Source organism: Hemicordylus capensis, chromosome 6, assembly GCF_027244095.1.
Source record: "Hemicordylus capensis ecotype Gifberg chromosome 6, rHemCap1.1.pri, whole genome shotgun sequence".
NCBI classification, from domain to species: domain Eukaryota; kingdom Metazoa; phylum Chordata; class Lepidosauria; order Squamata; family Cordylidae; genus Hemicordylus; species Hemicordylus capensis.
Genome location: NC_069662.1, coordinates 16,401,400 through 16,417,012, shown reverse-complemented (window position 1 = coordinate 16,417,012; position 15,613 = coordinate 16,401,400). Strand labels below are relative to the sequence as shown.

The 15,613-nt window shown below is 49.6% G+C and overlaps 1 protein-coding gene across 1 annotated transcript; it reads left to right on the top strand.

Annotated features, from left to right (window-relative positions):
- The first annotated feature begins 2,419 nt into the window (after positions 1-2,419).
- On the top strand, positions 2,420-9,682 carry TMEM265 (transmembrane protein 265). Its single transcript, XM_053261549.1, has 2 exons — positions 2,420-4,832; positions 8,780-9,682. Exons 1-2 carry the CDS (start codon positions 4,632-4,634, stop codon positions 8,939-8,941), a joined length of 363 nt encoding a protein of 120 aa, XP_053117524.1. The 5' UTR covers positions 2,420-4,631; the 3' UTR covers positions 8,942-9,682.
- Positions 9,683-15,613: the final 5,931 nt, after the last annotated feature.

Sequence of the window (15,613 nt, the reverse complement as noted above, 5' to 3'; positions counted from 1 at the left end):
GACTGGTTAAGTCGGTCGCAGATAGACCCTGTGGAGTGGTCCTTAGATCCTCAGGTCTTTTGGCAGATAGTATGGAGGTATGGCATACCTGTGACCTGTTTGCCTCCCCCAGAAATACCAAGCTAGATTGCTTCTTGTCCGGGTACCTGACCCCCAGAGCCAAAGGGGCGGATGCTCTGATGTTTCCCTGGCCCCCAGGACTAGCATACGCCTTTCTGCCCTTTTCCATAATTCCACAAATGGTTTGGCGGATTCGTCATCTGAGGGTGGTGGTGATACTGGTGGCTCCTCACTGGCCATGCCGGCCTTGGTTTTTGGACCTAGTGAAGTTATCCAGCAAACCCCCCAATGCCCCTGGGGTCCCACAGCAGTCTTCTCAGCCAGTATTCCATCCAGAAACGGAGTGGCTCAATCTCTTCACCTGAAACTTGAGAGTGGGGCTCCTTAGGGGCCTGTGGGTACTCCAGGGTGGTTCAGGATACTATCCTGGCTTCACGTTGCCCTTCCACAGTCAGGGCTTATCAGCCCACCTTGAAGGCCTTTTCGCAGTGGTGCAGTTCGTTGGGAGTTGTGCCACTCTCGGCGTCCGTAGCTCAGGTTCTGGGGTTCTTGCAGAAGGGTCTGGACAAAGGTCTGCGTCCCAATACTCTCTGCCGCCAGGTGTTTGCCATTTCCTCGGTCCTGGAGGTGCAAGGGGTCCCCTCTTTATCACTGTATCCCCATGTACAAAGGTTTCTAAAAGGGGCAGCTATTTTGAAGCCACCCACAGAACACAGGTTTCCTACATGGGACTTGAACCTGGTGCTCAGGGCCCTCATAAAGTCCCCCTTTGAGCCCCTGAGGCTCCTTTCACTAAAGGTTCTGTTCTTTATTTCTATCACCTCCACTAGGCGGGTTTCTGATCTGGGGGCATTATTCATACGGAAGGAACTGTATCTAGTTTATCCCAATTATGTTTTGTTACACACTTATCCCACTTGTATTCCGAAGGTTAATTCTGTTTTTCATAGAGCCCAGGAGTTGATGCTTCCTTCCTTCTGCCCTAATCCCTCTTCCCCTAAGGAAAAAGAGTGGCACACCTTGGATGTGTGCAGGGCGGTACAGATTTACTTGAGACATACTAAGTCCTTCAGAGCATCAGAATCTTTCTTCATTTCTTTCAGGGACTGCTCTCTGGGCAAGAAGGTATCCAGGTCCACTCTGGCCCGCTGGATCTGTCAGTGTGTTCAATTGGCCTATTCTGCTGCTGGTGTAGTTGCGCCTGGGGGGTATTATGGCTCACTCGACTAGGAGTGCTGCATCTTCGGCTGCCCTGTCTACGCTGGCACTTCTGGTTGTTATTTGCTGGGCTGCCACATGGGCCCTGTGAGGTACTACAAAATCCATGACTGGACTTCCGCTGATGCGGCCTTTGGTAGGTGAGTCCTACTGGTAGTTTCTACCCAGGGTCTAGATTTCACAGATCTCGCCCATCTTCCCATCAGGCTAAGCGGATACAACCCTCTTCTGAGGGAGAATGAATAGTTGGCACTTACCTGAAAGGTCATTCTCCTCAGAAGTATGGGTTGTATCTGCCCCACCCTCTGTTTCGTCTGGTATTCTTTCTGTCCTGTTCTTTCGGGCAGTTTCCTTTCTGGGGTGGACGGTTCTCCCTGGAGGGTTTTGCATTAGTACTGAGGCATATTCCTAGGGGTTTTTTCCTTGCCCTTGCAATTGTTGTTAGTCTGTTTAGCGACTTGTTCCTACTTTTATCTCGTTCTGTCTTTGGAGCATTAGAGAGCTGGCTACATACTGAGGCTGAGGGGATGGTCCCTCCCTTCTAGTGAGTCACAAGGTCTTTTGATTGGCCCTGTCTGGGAGCAGGAGGTTGAGACAACCCATCAGGCTAAGTGGATACAACCCATACTTCTGAGGAGAATGACCTTTCAAGTAAGTGCCATGCTGGAAGACATTATCTTCCCACAGTGTAGGAAGGTATTTGTTAGAGGAATTGTGGCACCCATAAGGCAGGGCCTGTGCAAATTCAGCTGCTGGAAGAAATTGTTCTCTGTTGGTGGAGGTTGCCATCCACAGTGGGTTATCTTCACTGCTTATCAGCAGAAAGGTCCTCAACAGTTTACATAGAAACAAGGATAATAGGAAGAAGATGGGTCCCTGTCCCCACTGGGCTCACAATATTTCAAAACAAAACGAAAGTAAACACCAGTAACAGTCACTGGAGGCTTGCTGTGTGGAGGTGGAATAGGGACAATTGTTCTCTCCCTGCTAAGCCTAAGGGAGCCACCCCTTTAAAAGGTGCCTCCTTGCCCAGTGAGCAGGGACAGTCCAGCCGTGGATGAATTGTGGTGTTGCAAGATGAGAGGTTTATTGCTCTGACTGGGGGCGGGTGGGGGGATGCAAGGAAATGGAGTGTGTGGGGTGGGGTGCTCCTCAATGGCTGGTGCACATTTTCCTAGATGGTTAACAGCTTCTGTTCTGGCTGAAGGATTCTTGAGTTAATGTAAAACTTGCATACACTTACACCAAAAGATACAATCACAAATAAACAACTCTGACCATTTTGTGGTCCTTGGGTAGTCCACTTACATATAGGACGGGAGGCAGAGCTCACTCAAGCATCTGGATGTGGGTTTTTAAAATCTATCTATCTATCTATCTTACCTATTTTACATTTATATCCCGCTGTTCCTCCAAGGAGCCCAAAGTGGTGTACTACATACTTGAGTTTCTCCAGGCCTCAACCCTGGAATTGTCTGTAAGAACTATTTGCATTAAGAAACAAGAGTTGGCAGCAAAAAGGCTGTGACTTGTCAGGCCATCTTGAGCCCTTGTGCATTCATGGGAAATTAAGAACTGAAATTAGTTGTGTATTGTATTAAATAATAATGGATCTGCAACAAAATTTTGCAGTAATGTATATATTTTTGGCAGTAGTGTGTTACCTGTGCCTGAGAGTAGTTAACACCCCCCCCCCAAAAAAAATCAGCAACAAAGTCAAAGATGCCTGTTCTAAGTTGGGTCTTTACTTGATAGGCAACTTATCCCCCCCCCCCGGGGGTTTTGTGGGGTAGTGGTCAGTCCTAGCTCTTTTTGAAAGCTTTCTGCCCTCAGGATCACACAGTTTGAACTGGCTGGTGAGAAAACAAGTATGCACCTTTTTACTTCAGAAGCAGTATGACTGTCTTGAGGGAGTATTCTCCAAGTGGATAAATTCCCCACTCTTTGTTCAAGGCTCCCTCCCCTCACTACAGAGCTACTTTACCTCTACCCACCTGCTTGTCTGTTAACTCTTAACTGTCTGAGCTCCAGAACATCCTTGTCAAAATGACTAACATGAGAGCAGTTTAGAGTCCCCTCCCCGCTTTTCCCCTTCAGATTTTTTGAACACCAACATATCTGTGGGTCACCCTGAGTCTGAATACTTGTCTGCAGGTATTCCAGTTTTCCATCCATATGACTCCAAAATTTCAGGACTTTCAGATATATTAAATAGATGTTCCCAAACCCAATGGGAATTCCAATATACAAGTGTAGAATTGCTCTTGGGATATGTGGATGTCAGGATATGAGTAATAAGGGTGTCACCCTTTTTACAGAGGGAACAGTTTTTTAAAAAAAGATTCAATTAAAATCTGATCGTATATCTAAAAGCTAGCATGGCAGGAACTGAGTTCTCATCTATGCCACCTCCCATCTTAACCCACTGGATACTATTCCTTTCCAAATGCTGGAAACACTCTCCAGAGGTGACCTTTCTCTTAAACCATATTTTCTTCAGAAGCTGGGAACAAAACCCACAAACCTTAATCTCTCTTTGATTTCCTGTACCACCCTAACCCCCTGTTCCTGAATTCACAACATAGTTAAGTTAAGGTACTTGGACGTGGGCTGAGAAAACATGATTATACTGCGAAAATGCTCTCTTACCCTGTATGTTGGGAGTGGACTGGCATTCCTGAGTCAGTTCCAGCAACATGACCTCATTTACTGAGAGTCTGGGACCCAGCCCAGAAAAGGCACTACCACACCTCTACTAGACAGGTGTGCACATATAAAACAGCTTCAGAAAGGTAAGAAAACAGGAGAGAGAGAGAGATCTTGCAGGACAGCAAAAGAGGCAAGTTTTCTCCAGTCTCTGTCTTTTCTGAGATTCTCTTTTTACCTTCAGCTCAAAAGAACAGCTGACCTGAAGTCCCAAGAACGGAACAGACTGAAACAGGCACACATAAGATCACTCCCTTTTAAACTCCAGGTTAATAAATCCTTGGGACCGACTATCTTTTTATATACAGCTTTCGATTTGTAAGAGATTGTATCATCGTGCTTGTTTTCACAGCAGTCCAGTCTGGTTAACCTCCTGCCCGTAATGCCTGGTTAATTTTCTTAGACACTTTAGAGGCAATGAATGTGACTTTTGCATGGCTGTACAGGGGATCTAGAGAGGAGGTGGGATCTTAGCTGCTGTCTCCCAGCTCAAACTCTCCACTGGACACCATCACCTTTTAATTTAACATAACGGATGGACTAGGAGGATCCCTAATCCACATGAAGTAAGAGTGAACTGAAAGGGCAGAGAGAAATACAGCCTTTCGACTACTCTTCCACAATCTTGATTGCACGTGCCAGGTGTGATGGGAGAAGAGATGGATCTCAGCAATGAAGCTGCTCCCAGGAATGGGGTGGAGACCATTGTGATGATGGTGACTTCAGAGACTGACACTCCTGCCAAGACCCCTCTTCTGCCTATGCACAGACTCCGCAACCTGGCAATTGCTAGCATCATCTGTGGCTGTTCTTGCATTGGAGTTCTAGCACTGATTTATGCCATCAAGGTGAGCAGTGTGTTGCTGTGTGCCTGAGCTGTTTGGAGTGTGTGGTGGTGGGGGACAAAGGAGAGGAATCCCGTGTGGAGTAGAGACATGCCTGGAAGATGGGTCGAGTCGTTAGTATTACCCTTGACAGCTCTGTGCAGCCTTCAAGTCCACAGGCAGTATACTGCTGAATACCAGTTACTGGGGATCAACAGGCAGAGGGTTCTTCAAACCCTGATGGGGCCAGAGTTCAGTGGTAGCTTTGCATGCAGAAGGCCCCAGGTTCAATCCCTGGCATCTGCAGGGAGGGCTGGGAAAGACTCCTGTCTGAAAAAATGGAGAGCCGCTGCAAGTCAGAGTAGAGAATCTTGAGCTAGGTGGATCGATAGTCTGGCTCAGGATCAGGCAGCTTCCTGTGTTGTGGCCTTCCCAGAGGCATCTGGTTGGCCACTGTTGGAAGCAGGATGCTGGGCTGGTCAAGCTGTATCGTCATGCTTGTTTTCACAGCAGTCCAGTCTAGTTAAGCTCCTGCCCGTAATGCCTTTAACTCTTGGAGACTTAAAGTGTGTGCTTACATGAAACTCTCCTCGCAAATATATATGTCCTGATTCTGAGTTTTTGGAGGAGTGGGGCCAGCTGCCTCACAGAGCCTCCGAGAAGAACAGTTTCTGCCGTCTTATCTTCTTCTCCACTTAATCTGCCTGGATACATGATTTCTGCCCAGCCCTCCTCCTTAAGAGCAGGGCAGGTGTGTCTTCAGAGCAATCCCACACATTCCAGGAGTGCTATGTGTACCTTTCTGGTGACTGGAGGCAGAGGAAATGGGCAGCTTGCTGTAACTAATTGCTCATTTCACTCATTGTCCTCATAAGCTTAATGGGGACTAAAATGCCCATGAGAAGGTGGCAGTTCCTCCACATCCTACTGCAGAAAACCCTGTCTGTCACAAGCTGTATCTTGATACTTAAGAACATAGGAAGCTGTTTTATACAGAGACCATTAATCCACCTTGCTCAATATTCTGACTGGGAGTGGCTCTCCAGGGTTTCTCTTTCTCAGCCCTGCTTGGTGATGAGAAGAATTGAAATTGCGATCTTCTCTTTGCAAAGAAGATGCTCTACCCCTGAGACCATCCTCTAGGGTTTTTTTTTTTTTTAATTATTATTATTTTTGCACAGCTGAGGAGGTGGACAAGGTTAAGTATGGATGCTGGGTTTGTCATATTGTTCTCTTTTTTAAAAGCAATCTATATAGTAGAAATATGAAAGGGGCAAATTAACCCCCAAACTCCTTTTGCAGCTTCCACACAGCTGCAGGTACATACGTACCTGTCATACTATGAAGCATTGCTGTGAGTTTTGCGGAGGTGTGATATGCTGGAATAAGAAGCACCCATTGCATCCCATGTGTCTGAGATGTTTTGAAATGGAAGGTTCTTGAACTCTTTAGGGCAGGGACTTGTAAACTGTGTTCCAAATAACTCTGGCATTGTTTGGAAGCTTATTTGGAGTTCAACTAAGTTCCTCAACTAGGTGGTCAGTATAGTGGACAAGATTTCCTAAAAGCCAGCTTGCCTATTGCCACTGATCTTCCTCTGTATCGTTCAGCTGTTCTAGAATATGTCTTGGAATCCCTTGCAATGCATAGAGATTGCAAAGCAGATGCTGAGAGCCTTGGCATAAATATGAGAAGTGTTCCCTGAAAGGAGAAAGTCTGAAATGCATTGCTTTAGGATAAGCATCCTAAAGATTTCAGAGTGATTTCAGGAAATGCAGGTTCAATCCTGTTTCTTCATCGATAATAGTCCTTTTCACACACTGTGTTCAACATTCATACAATCTGTGTACAGTGTGCACAGGCACAGATTTGCACACAAGTACAGTTATTCACAGATTAGGTCAGACACAGATACAGCAGTCCACTTCCTATCTGCATCTTGCAGTTAGGAGACCTGTACCCAGGTTCACTTTTAAAATTAATGCATGTACTGTCATTCACACAAAAACGTGAATGTACAGACATCTCAATGTGGTACAACATAATGTCTGAAGATGGCTAGCAGGGATATTTATAAGTACTTAAAAGATCTGGGCCCACAGCTCCCTTTGGATAATTAAACTCAACCATACCCAACAAAGAAGAATTATGTATCTTTCTTAAAGTCTCTAATATGATATTACATAGGGTTGCCATGTCCCCCAGAATTTAGGGTGGCCATGGATTTTGGCTCCTACACCTGGCTGCTAAATTCCACCCGGATTTACACTGATTTCAAATGCGCTGCCCGTATTGCTCGGATTTTACTCTGGATCCAATCACATGGGAGGGCAGAGAAGGAGAGGAAAGTATTCAAATCTGTCAAATAAGATGCAAATTAGTTGCTGCATAATTTACATAATATGCAGATTAGCCCACCTGGATTTGGGAAGCTGGAATATGGCAACCCTAATAATAGAGCACCCATGAAGGTAGAAGCAGCAGAAGGCGAGGTGAGGCTGGGAGCTCTCTCCCATGCTCTGTGTAGGTGCCTCCACTGCTGCACTCCCTTCCTGGAAGAAGGAAGTGGCTGATGAGACCCAGGGCTCTGAGAAATTAATTGGAGGTTCATGCTCCTGGGCCACCCTCTAATTATGCCCCTGAGGGCTAGTATGACATTTTATTCTAATCAGTACTACAATTCTGTAAGAAAAATGCCAGAAGATATGTGAGAAGAATATCTCACCAAGCAGGACTAATATCTCTGGAAATAACAGCTGGACAGAATGTGCTTGTAGTTCAAATTCTTAATAAAAGTGTTAAACTAGAAAGCATCTCTACTAGTCACAGAGAAAAGGATTTCCCCACAAGCTTCTTAATGACTCTGGCGTTGCATATTTACTTAGTTCCTACAGTTTTCCTTATTTGTACTGCAAACACGTTTATTGGTTACAGATTGATAATTAATGCTTAATTTGATCTTATTGTTGTTGACCCTGAACCTAAGTCATCTGCCATGACGTAGCACAAAAGACTCTCAGCAGAAAGAGGAAGCAAAAGAGTTTAAGGGGAACCCCCCCCCGCCCCCAGAGGCTGGAACGCATGATGAAAATACAACCACTCAATGGCCATTCTTTAAAACAGGTGTTTCCCAGGCTATGGAAAAGACTTATATCAGGCAGGAAGATGCTGAAAGGCATCATGGAAGAGGCAATGGTAAACTTCTCCTGTATTCTACCAAATACAACCACAGGGTTCTGTGGTCACCAGGAGTCGACACTGACTCGACAGCACACTTCTTTATTCATATTTATTTATTTATTTATTTATTTATATCTATCTATCTATCTATCTATCTATCTATCTATCAAATTAGTACACTGCCCCAAACTTTCATCTCTAGGCAGTTAACAATAGCACAAAACAAGTTAAAACATACATAAAACCCCAAAATAATTTAAACAATGTAAAAGTCAAAGCAGATTAAAACCTAAAATTTTAAAAGCTGAAAAAGCTTGGGTGAAGAGATGGGTTTTCGAATGCTTTTTTAAAAATGCCAGAGATTGGGAGGATCGTATTTCAGTAGGGAGTGCATTCCACAATCTTGGGGCAGCAACTGAGAAGGCCTATCCCTGTGTGGCCACCAGCCGAGCTGGCTGCAACTGGAGACGGACCTCTCCAGATGATCTTAATGGGCGGTGGGGCTCATAATGAAGAAGACGTTATCTTAAATACCCAGGCCCCAACCCACTTTACCTTTACTACTATTATAGATATTTATATACCAGTCTTCAGCCGAAGTTTTCCAGGTGGTTTACATAGAAAAAATAATAAAACGTCTCCCTGTCCCAAAAGGACTTGCTATCTAAAAAGATAGACACCAGCAACAACCACTGGTGGGATGCTGTACTGGGGCTGGATAGGGACCTCTGGCAATCTTACTCAGCAGCTGGTGTTTTCTAACACATCTCTCCTGGTTTTCTCTCATGCAGGCTAGCGAAAAGAGAAAAGCTGGGCTCCATGATTCAGCAGTGTACTGGACCCAGAAGTCCCGATGCCTATCTCTGCTAAGTATCTGCGTCTGGGTGTCTGTCCTCATCATGGTGCCTCTGTCAGTGTGGCTCATTGCTTACATCTTAGCTCGAGCTGAATGATGACCTCCATGAACATGTAATCTTGGGCTTCCAGGATTACCTCTTCTGCAGCGCTTTCCCCAGCTGGAGTTATCCTAAATTGACATTAAGCAGTTGCTTGCTTGCCTCCTGGTATGCAGCCCTGACATTTGAGATGACTGCTTGGTGAAGTCAGAGACTATGGAAATTTGAGCTGTATCCTTGGCTTGCATCTTCCTGGGGTGGACCCGAGTTCTGCTTGTTGCACAGATGAACAATCTGTTCAGACTTGGCTCATGGATGTAGATGATTGGATCAACTATGCAGGAACCATGGGATACTGGGACACAAAGAACCTGTTGTTGTTTCTTCTGATGCTGGTCTACTTTCATGAAAAGTTGCACTGTTGCTGCTGCTTCATCATATCATTTTGTTTCAATTGTTCTTTGGATGCTCCTTATATGAGCCATATTTATTGAACTTGGATCTAGGAGCCTTTTGGTCTCTTCTTTTAATCAGAGTTCTCAGCTTCAGTTATAATAATTGGAACCTACCTCACAGGGCAGTTGTGGGAACAATATGAAATAGGATCTTAAGATCACTCTGTGTATCCAAGTCTTCTACAGAAGGGAAATTAGTGCTAGCACTTTGTAAGGATCCATCGTTATTGTTAATGTTATCTAAAATATACTGTACCAAATGTACTGCTCCAAATCTGTTCAAAAGAGTCCTGTATGAGTTTGTTAAATTGTTTAAACTTACTGATTAAAATGCAAAAGCTAATCTGGTATGTAGAGTTGTTGCTATTGTGACCCATGAAAATAAGAGAAATAGAACGGGTGATTTTCCCTCAGAAGAGGATGGCATCCGAGATCATCATGGGTTGTCACGACCTCCTGCTCCGAGACAGGGCCAATCAGAGAGCTTTTCCTCCTGTAGCAGGAGGGAGGGGCAATCCCCTCAGGCTCCAGTCTTCGCCCTGTCTCGCTCCGGCAGGTGCTGTAGTCGTTGGCTCTGGCTATTAATCTTTCTCCTCCGTTATTTTCGCCTGCCCTTAGGCCCTAGCCCTATCTGTCTACTCCTGAGCTGTTCCAGTCAGGGTATTCTTTGTTTCTCCTCTGTCCTGAGCTGTGCCGGTCAGGTCAGTGTTGTTCTGGGCTAAGCAGGGCTTATAGGGGCGGTTTGTATTGCGCCAGCCGTCTGCGGCCCTTCTCCCGCAGCGGTCACTTACCTCTGGCCGGAATGGCAACCGAATCTGCCTGTCCCGAAGGGGGGGTCTCCCCCTCTCTTTCGGAAGATTCCGTGGCGCCATCAGTGTGTCGGGATGAGTGGGCGGCGGCAACCACTCCCGCGCCCGTCACTCATCAAGCCAAGCGCAGGAAGAAGGCAAAGAAAGCCTCCAAAGACAAGCGGGTGGCGGCTAAAACGGCCAAGGGAAGCTTGCCTATTGCTCCCGTTATGGCCGACGAGCAGGGAAGTCGAGAGCCTGTTCTCCAGGAGATACCGTCGACTACGGGCACGCAAGTTACTCCCGCCCCCGCCCAGTCCTCTGCCCGTGGAACCTCCCGCTAAACGTGCGCGCCCCTCCAGCGGCGCGGATGGCAGCGAGGAGGAGATTCCCCCGAGTTTTGCCGCACTCCTGCGGCGTGTAGTGGCTGAGGAGTTTGGGCAGTTGCTTCCCGCTCTGGCGGATCGTTTTCCCGCCCAATCTGCAGCGCCCGCCATTTTGAATGTGCATGGGGACGGACCTGCTGCCGCGGCTGCCATTTTAAGGCCGGGAGATATGGCTCCTGCAGGCGCTAACGTTCCGCCCGCATCTGCTGTAGTGCAGCCTGCTGCGCTGCGCGATCTCGGTCCCCCCACTCTCAGCCCATGTGCGACAGCCAGGGCTTTCCCCCACAGTCTTCGTCCACTGGGCTCTCCGACGGGGGGGGGCACCCTCAGAGGTTTCCAACACCGACTCGGACCGGGAAGAGGGTGAACTTTCAGGGGATGAGGGGGATACTGCGCCTACCCCACAAGCCCCGTATCGACTGTTTTCTCCAGCCGACTTTCCTGTGCTCCTGCACAAGGTCCGCAGGACCTTGAGATTGGAGGGGGTGGTACCTCTCCCGCAAGATTCTTCTGAAGGGGTCTCCACAGTTTTACCCTCATTAAAAGCACCCGAGATTGTGGTGCCCTGCCCACAACTCTTCCAAGACGTTATTCACTCAGAATGGGAGCACCCCACTGAGGCTAAGGGCCCCCCCCGGCATCAAGCGCCTTTATACCACAACCAAGGCGGTAATGGACACGCTACAGGTCCCCCCTGTGGACGCCGAGGTCGCCTCTCTGGTGACGGGTGCCGTTTTGCCTAGGGACGGGGACGAGGTCTTGCGCAACCATGATGACAAGCGATGTGATGCTGCACTGCGCAGATCCCATGAGGCCTCTTCGCTGGCCATGCGGGCTTCTATGGCCAATTCAATATTTGCCCGAGCCTCGGTACTATGGATTAAAGAACTCCTACCTCTAGTACCTCCCGAGCTGCTGGCTCTGAGGCAAGGGCTCAATAAATTACTCAAGGCTTCTGCCTTCATGGCCGATAGCTCCCTGGACGCTACACAACTGTCGGCCCGAGCTATGGCTTCTGATGTCACGGTTCGTAGACATCTGTGGCTAAAGCATTGGAGGGTCGACCAGAAGTCTAGGTCCAATTTGGCAAACTCAGCCTTCAAAGGGACCAAGCTGTTTGGGGACATTTTGGAGCCTGTACTGGTGGAAGGGAAAGACAAGAAGAAGGCGATGCCTTCAACTTCAGCACAGCGCCATGAGCGCAGGCAATACACTCCTAACTTCTCTTCCTCTTTCAGGGGTTTCCGGTCCTCCTTTCGAAACCGCCAAGATAGGCAGGACAAGTTTCCATCCTGGAAAAGGTCACAGCCGTCCTTTCGGGACAACTCCCAGTCCAGGTTCCGGCAGCCCGGGCATCAGCAAAAATCCGGGTTCAAGTGTCCGGCAGCTCAATGACTGTCCTTCGGAGTCGCAGGTAGGGGGCAGGCTACAGTTTTTCGCCCAGGCTTGGGCGGAAACTTGCTCGGACGCCTGGGTTCTCCAGACCGTGAGCCAGGGCTACAGGCTGGATTTTCTTTCCCAGCCGCCCGACCGTTTTCTGAGGTCCCCCACCTCAGCCAAGTCGGGCAAACATTCCCTGATGTTGTCTGCCATCAGCCACCTGCTCAGGGTTCAGGCAGTCGAGCCGGTTCCCCCAGACGAGGTTGGGTGTGGCGTCTACTCCATTCTTTTTCTAGTGCCGAAAAGGAATGGAGAATCGAGAGCCATACTCGACCTGAAGTTTGTGAACCGGTTCCTGCGGGTCAAGCACTTCCGGATGGAGACCCTCCGCTCCATACTGCTGGCTCTCCAAAAGGGAGACTTCTTGTCCTCAGTGGACTTGAAGGAGGCCTACCTCCATGTCCCCATTCACCCCCAGGACAGGAGGTTCCTCCGGTTCACCTATGCGGGGGATCACTTTCAATACCGTGCTCTCCCCTTCGGTCTGTCAACTGCACCACGGGTGTTCACCAAGGTTATGGTGGCACTGGTGGCGCACTTGAGAACGAAGGGGATTCACTTATACCCGTATCTGGACGATCTCTTGATCCGTTCGCCAACGTTCCAGAGGGCCCTGGGGGATGTTGGGGAGACAATCTCAGTTCTCCGGGCCCACGGGTTTCTCGTGAACTATCAGAAGAGTTCCCTCGTCCCCAAGAACCGGATTCAACATCTTGGGGCAATAATAGACTCAATGAAGGGGACGGTCTCCCTCTCCCTAGAGAGAAGACGAGGGTTGTCCACCGCGTGCCGAAAGGCGGGTCTCCGCAGTCGCCCGGATATTCTTTCCCTCAGCCAACTACAGGGGATGATGGTATCCACCATCGGGATAGTTCCCTGGGCTCGCCTTCATTCACGCCCACTCCAGTGGCTACTCCTGCCCCTCCAGGACTTGGTAGCTTCCCGGGCCCGGGACAGGGTTCTTCTAACCCCTCGGGTGAGGAAGTCCCTGCACTGGTGGCTGTCGCCAGCCCTGAACAAGGGGGTCTCCTTCCTCCCGGTGACACGTGTAACGGTCACAACAGACGCCAGTCTTCGGGGGTGGGGCGGTCACTGCCAAAGTCAGGTCGCTCAGGGTCTGTGGTCCCCTCAGGAACGGCTCCAGTCCATCAATTGGCTGGAGCTGAGGGCGATCCGCTATTCCCTGATTCGTTTCCTTCCCCTGATCGCCGGTCGGCATGTTCTGATTCAAACCGACAGCGCGACGGCAAAGGCGCATATCAATCGTCAAGGGGGGACCAGGGCTTGGCCGCTGATGCACGAGGCCTCTGTGCTCCTACACTGGGCAGAAAGGCACCTGGGCTCGCTAGAAGCAGTGCACGTCAGCGGGGAGTCCAACACACTGGCAGATTGGCTCAGCAGAACCAGGCTGGACCAGGCAGAATGGGTCCTGGACGAGCAAGCCTTTCGCGCCATCACGGCGAGCTTCGGACACCCACAGGTGGACCTGTTTGCGGCTCCGGGGAACGCCAAGGTCCCCAGGTTCTTCTCAAGGTACCAAACACACGGAGCCGAGGGGGTGGACGCCCTATTGACACCTTGGCCACAGGGCCTTATGTACGTCTTTCCCCCCACGCCCATCCTGTCCCAGACGGTCAGATTGGTCCGCCAACAGCGGGCGGAACTCATTCTCGTGGCCCCGCATTGGCCGCGCCGCCCGTGGTTTTCGGACCTCGTCGACATGTCCCTAGCCCCCCCAGTGCCCTTGGGCTCTCATCCCCAACTCCTTCGACAGGGTCCGCTCTTCCACCCGGACCCGCGCTGGTTGAACCTACACGCCTGGAGGTTGAGCGGGGCGCGCTAGACGCATGCGGTTACTCTCCTGCAGTCAAGGAGACTATCTTGGCATCCAAACGGCCCTCAACACTCAGGGTTTACCAAGCCACATGGACTGCATTCGTGGCATGGTGCGTGTCGGTTGGGGCCGACCCTCACTCCGCCTCGGTCAGTCAGGTACTGGGGTTCCTGCAATCCGGATTGGATAGGGGGCTCAAACCGGCCACCCTCAGGCGACAGATGTTTTCTATCTCCTCTACTCTGCAGGTTCCTGGGACATCTCCTTTGTCATGCCATCCCCACATTCGAAGGTTCCTTAAGGGTGCGGCGGCCCTTAGTCCTCCACCGGTCCATCGTTTCCCCACTTGGGACCTGAACTTGGTTCTTCGGGCCCTGGTTAAGCCTCCTTTTGAACCTTTAAGGACTGTGCCGCTGCGTATTCTTACCTTTAAAGTCCTATTTTTGGTAGCCATTACATCAGCCCGGCGGGTCTCAGACCTGGGCGCTTTGTCGGCCAGGAAGGAGTTGTGTCTAGTTTACTCCGATTACGTTGTTCTGCGTACAGACCCCACTTACCTGCCCAAGGTTAATTCTCTTTTTCACCGATCCCAGGAGCTCATGCTGCCTTCATTCTGCCCCCACCCTGCCAATCCCAGGGAGAAGGAGTGGCACACCCTAGATGTCCGCAGGGCATTACGAATCTATTTGCGGCGCACTAAGGGCTTTAGGGTCTCTGATTCCCTGTTTGTATCATTCAGGGACTGCTCTCTGGGAAGGAAGGTCTCTTCTCCTACTTTGTCACGCTGGATCTGCGAGTGCATTCGCTTGGCCTATACAGCGGCTAAGGCGGTGCCTCCGGAGGGTATAACTGCCCACTCCACGCGCAGCGCCGCGGCTTCTGCAGCCCTCTCCACGAGGGCGCCTTTGATCGATATCTGCAGAGCTGCAACGTGGGCCTCCCTGTCCACGTTTGTTAAATTCTATAAAATACACGACTGGGCTTCTGCAGACGCTTCTTTTGGCAGACGTGTTCTGCAACAGGTGGTCCCGCCATAGGAGCATTCTCACGGTCTCCCACCCAGCTAGGATAGCGGCTATGGCATGTCCCATGATGATCTCGGATGCCATCCTCTTCTGAGGGAGAATGAGCCGTTGGCACTTACCTGAATGGTCATTCTCCTCAGAAGTATGGATGGCATCCGACCCACCCGACCGTTCGTGTTTCTGCTTCTGTTTGTTTCCAACTTATCCACCTTTCTGTTCCCTATATAGGTGTGGGGAGGCTCTATTCTTCCGCGTTGTACGTCTCATCCCATGGGTGGGGTTTTTCCGCAATAAGAATTCACAGCTCGTTTTCTTCTAAAGTTCTACTTTACTTGTTGTTCCATTCTGCTTGGTTCTTTCTCTGCGACTGGTTTTTTCTCTAGCCGGAGCATCGGAGAGCTAGCTATAGACTGAAGCCTGAGGGGATTGCCCCTCCCTCCTGCTACAGGAGGAAAAGCTCTCTGATTGGCCCTGTCTCGGAGCAGGAGGTCGTGACAACCCATGATGATCTTGGATGCCATCCATACTTCTGAGGAGAATGACCATTCAGGTAAGTGCCAACGGCTCATGTTCTTTTGCTGATGGCAGTGGTACAGAATCTGCTTTGCATCCAGAAACTCCCACCTTCAGTCCTCAGCATCTCAAAGTAGAGAGAGACCCCTGTCTGAAACCAGAGAGCCACTGCCAGTCAGAGTAGACAGTACTGAGCTAGAGGGTCTTGGGGAACAATCCTCTTCACAAATGTAACCATGTTTCAGTTGTTTCAAGCCCACAGTGACACAATTACCACTTCAAGCCATG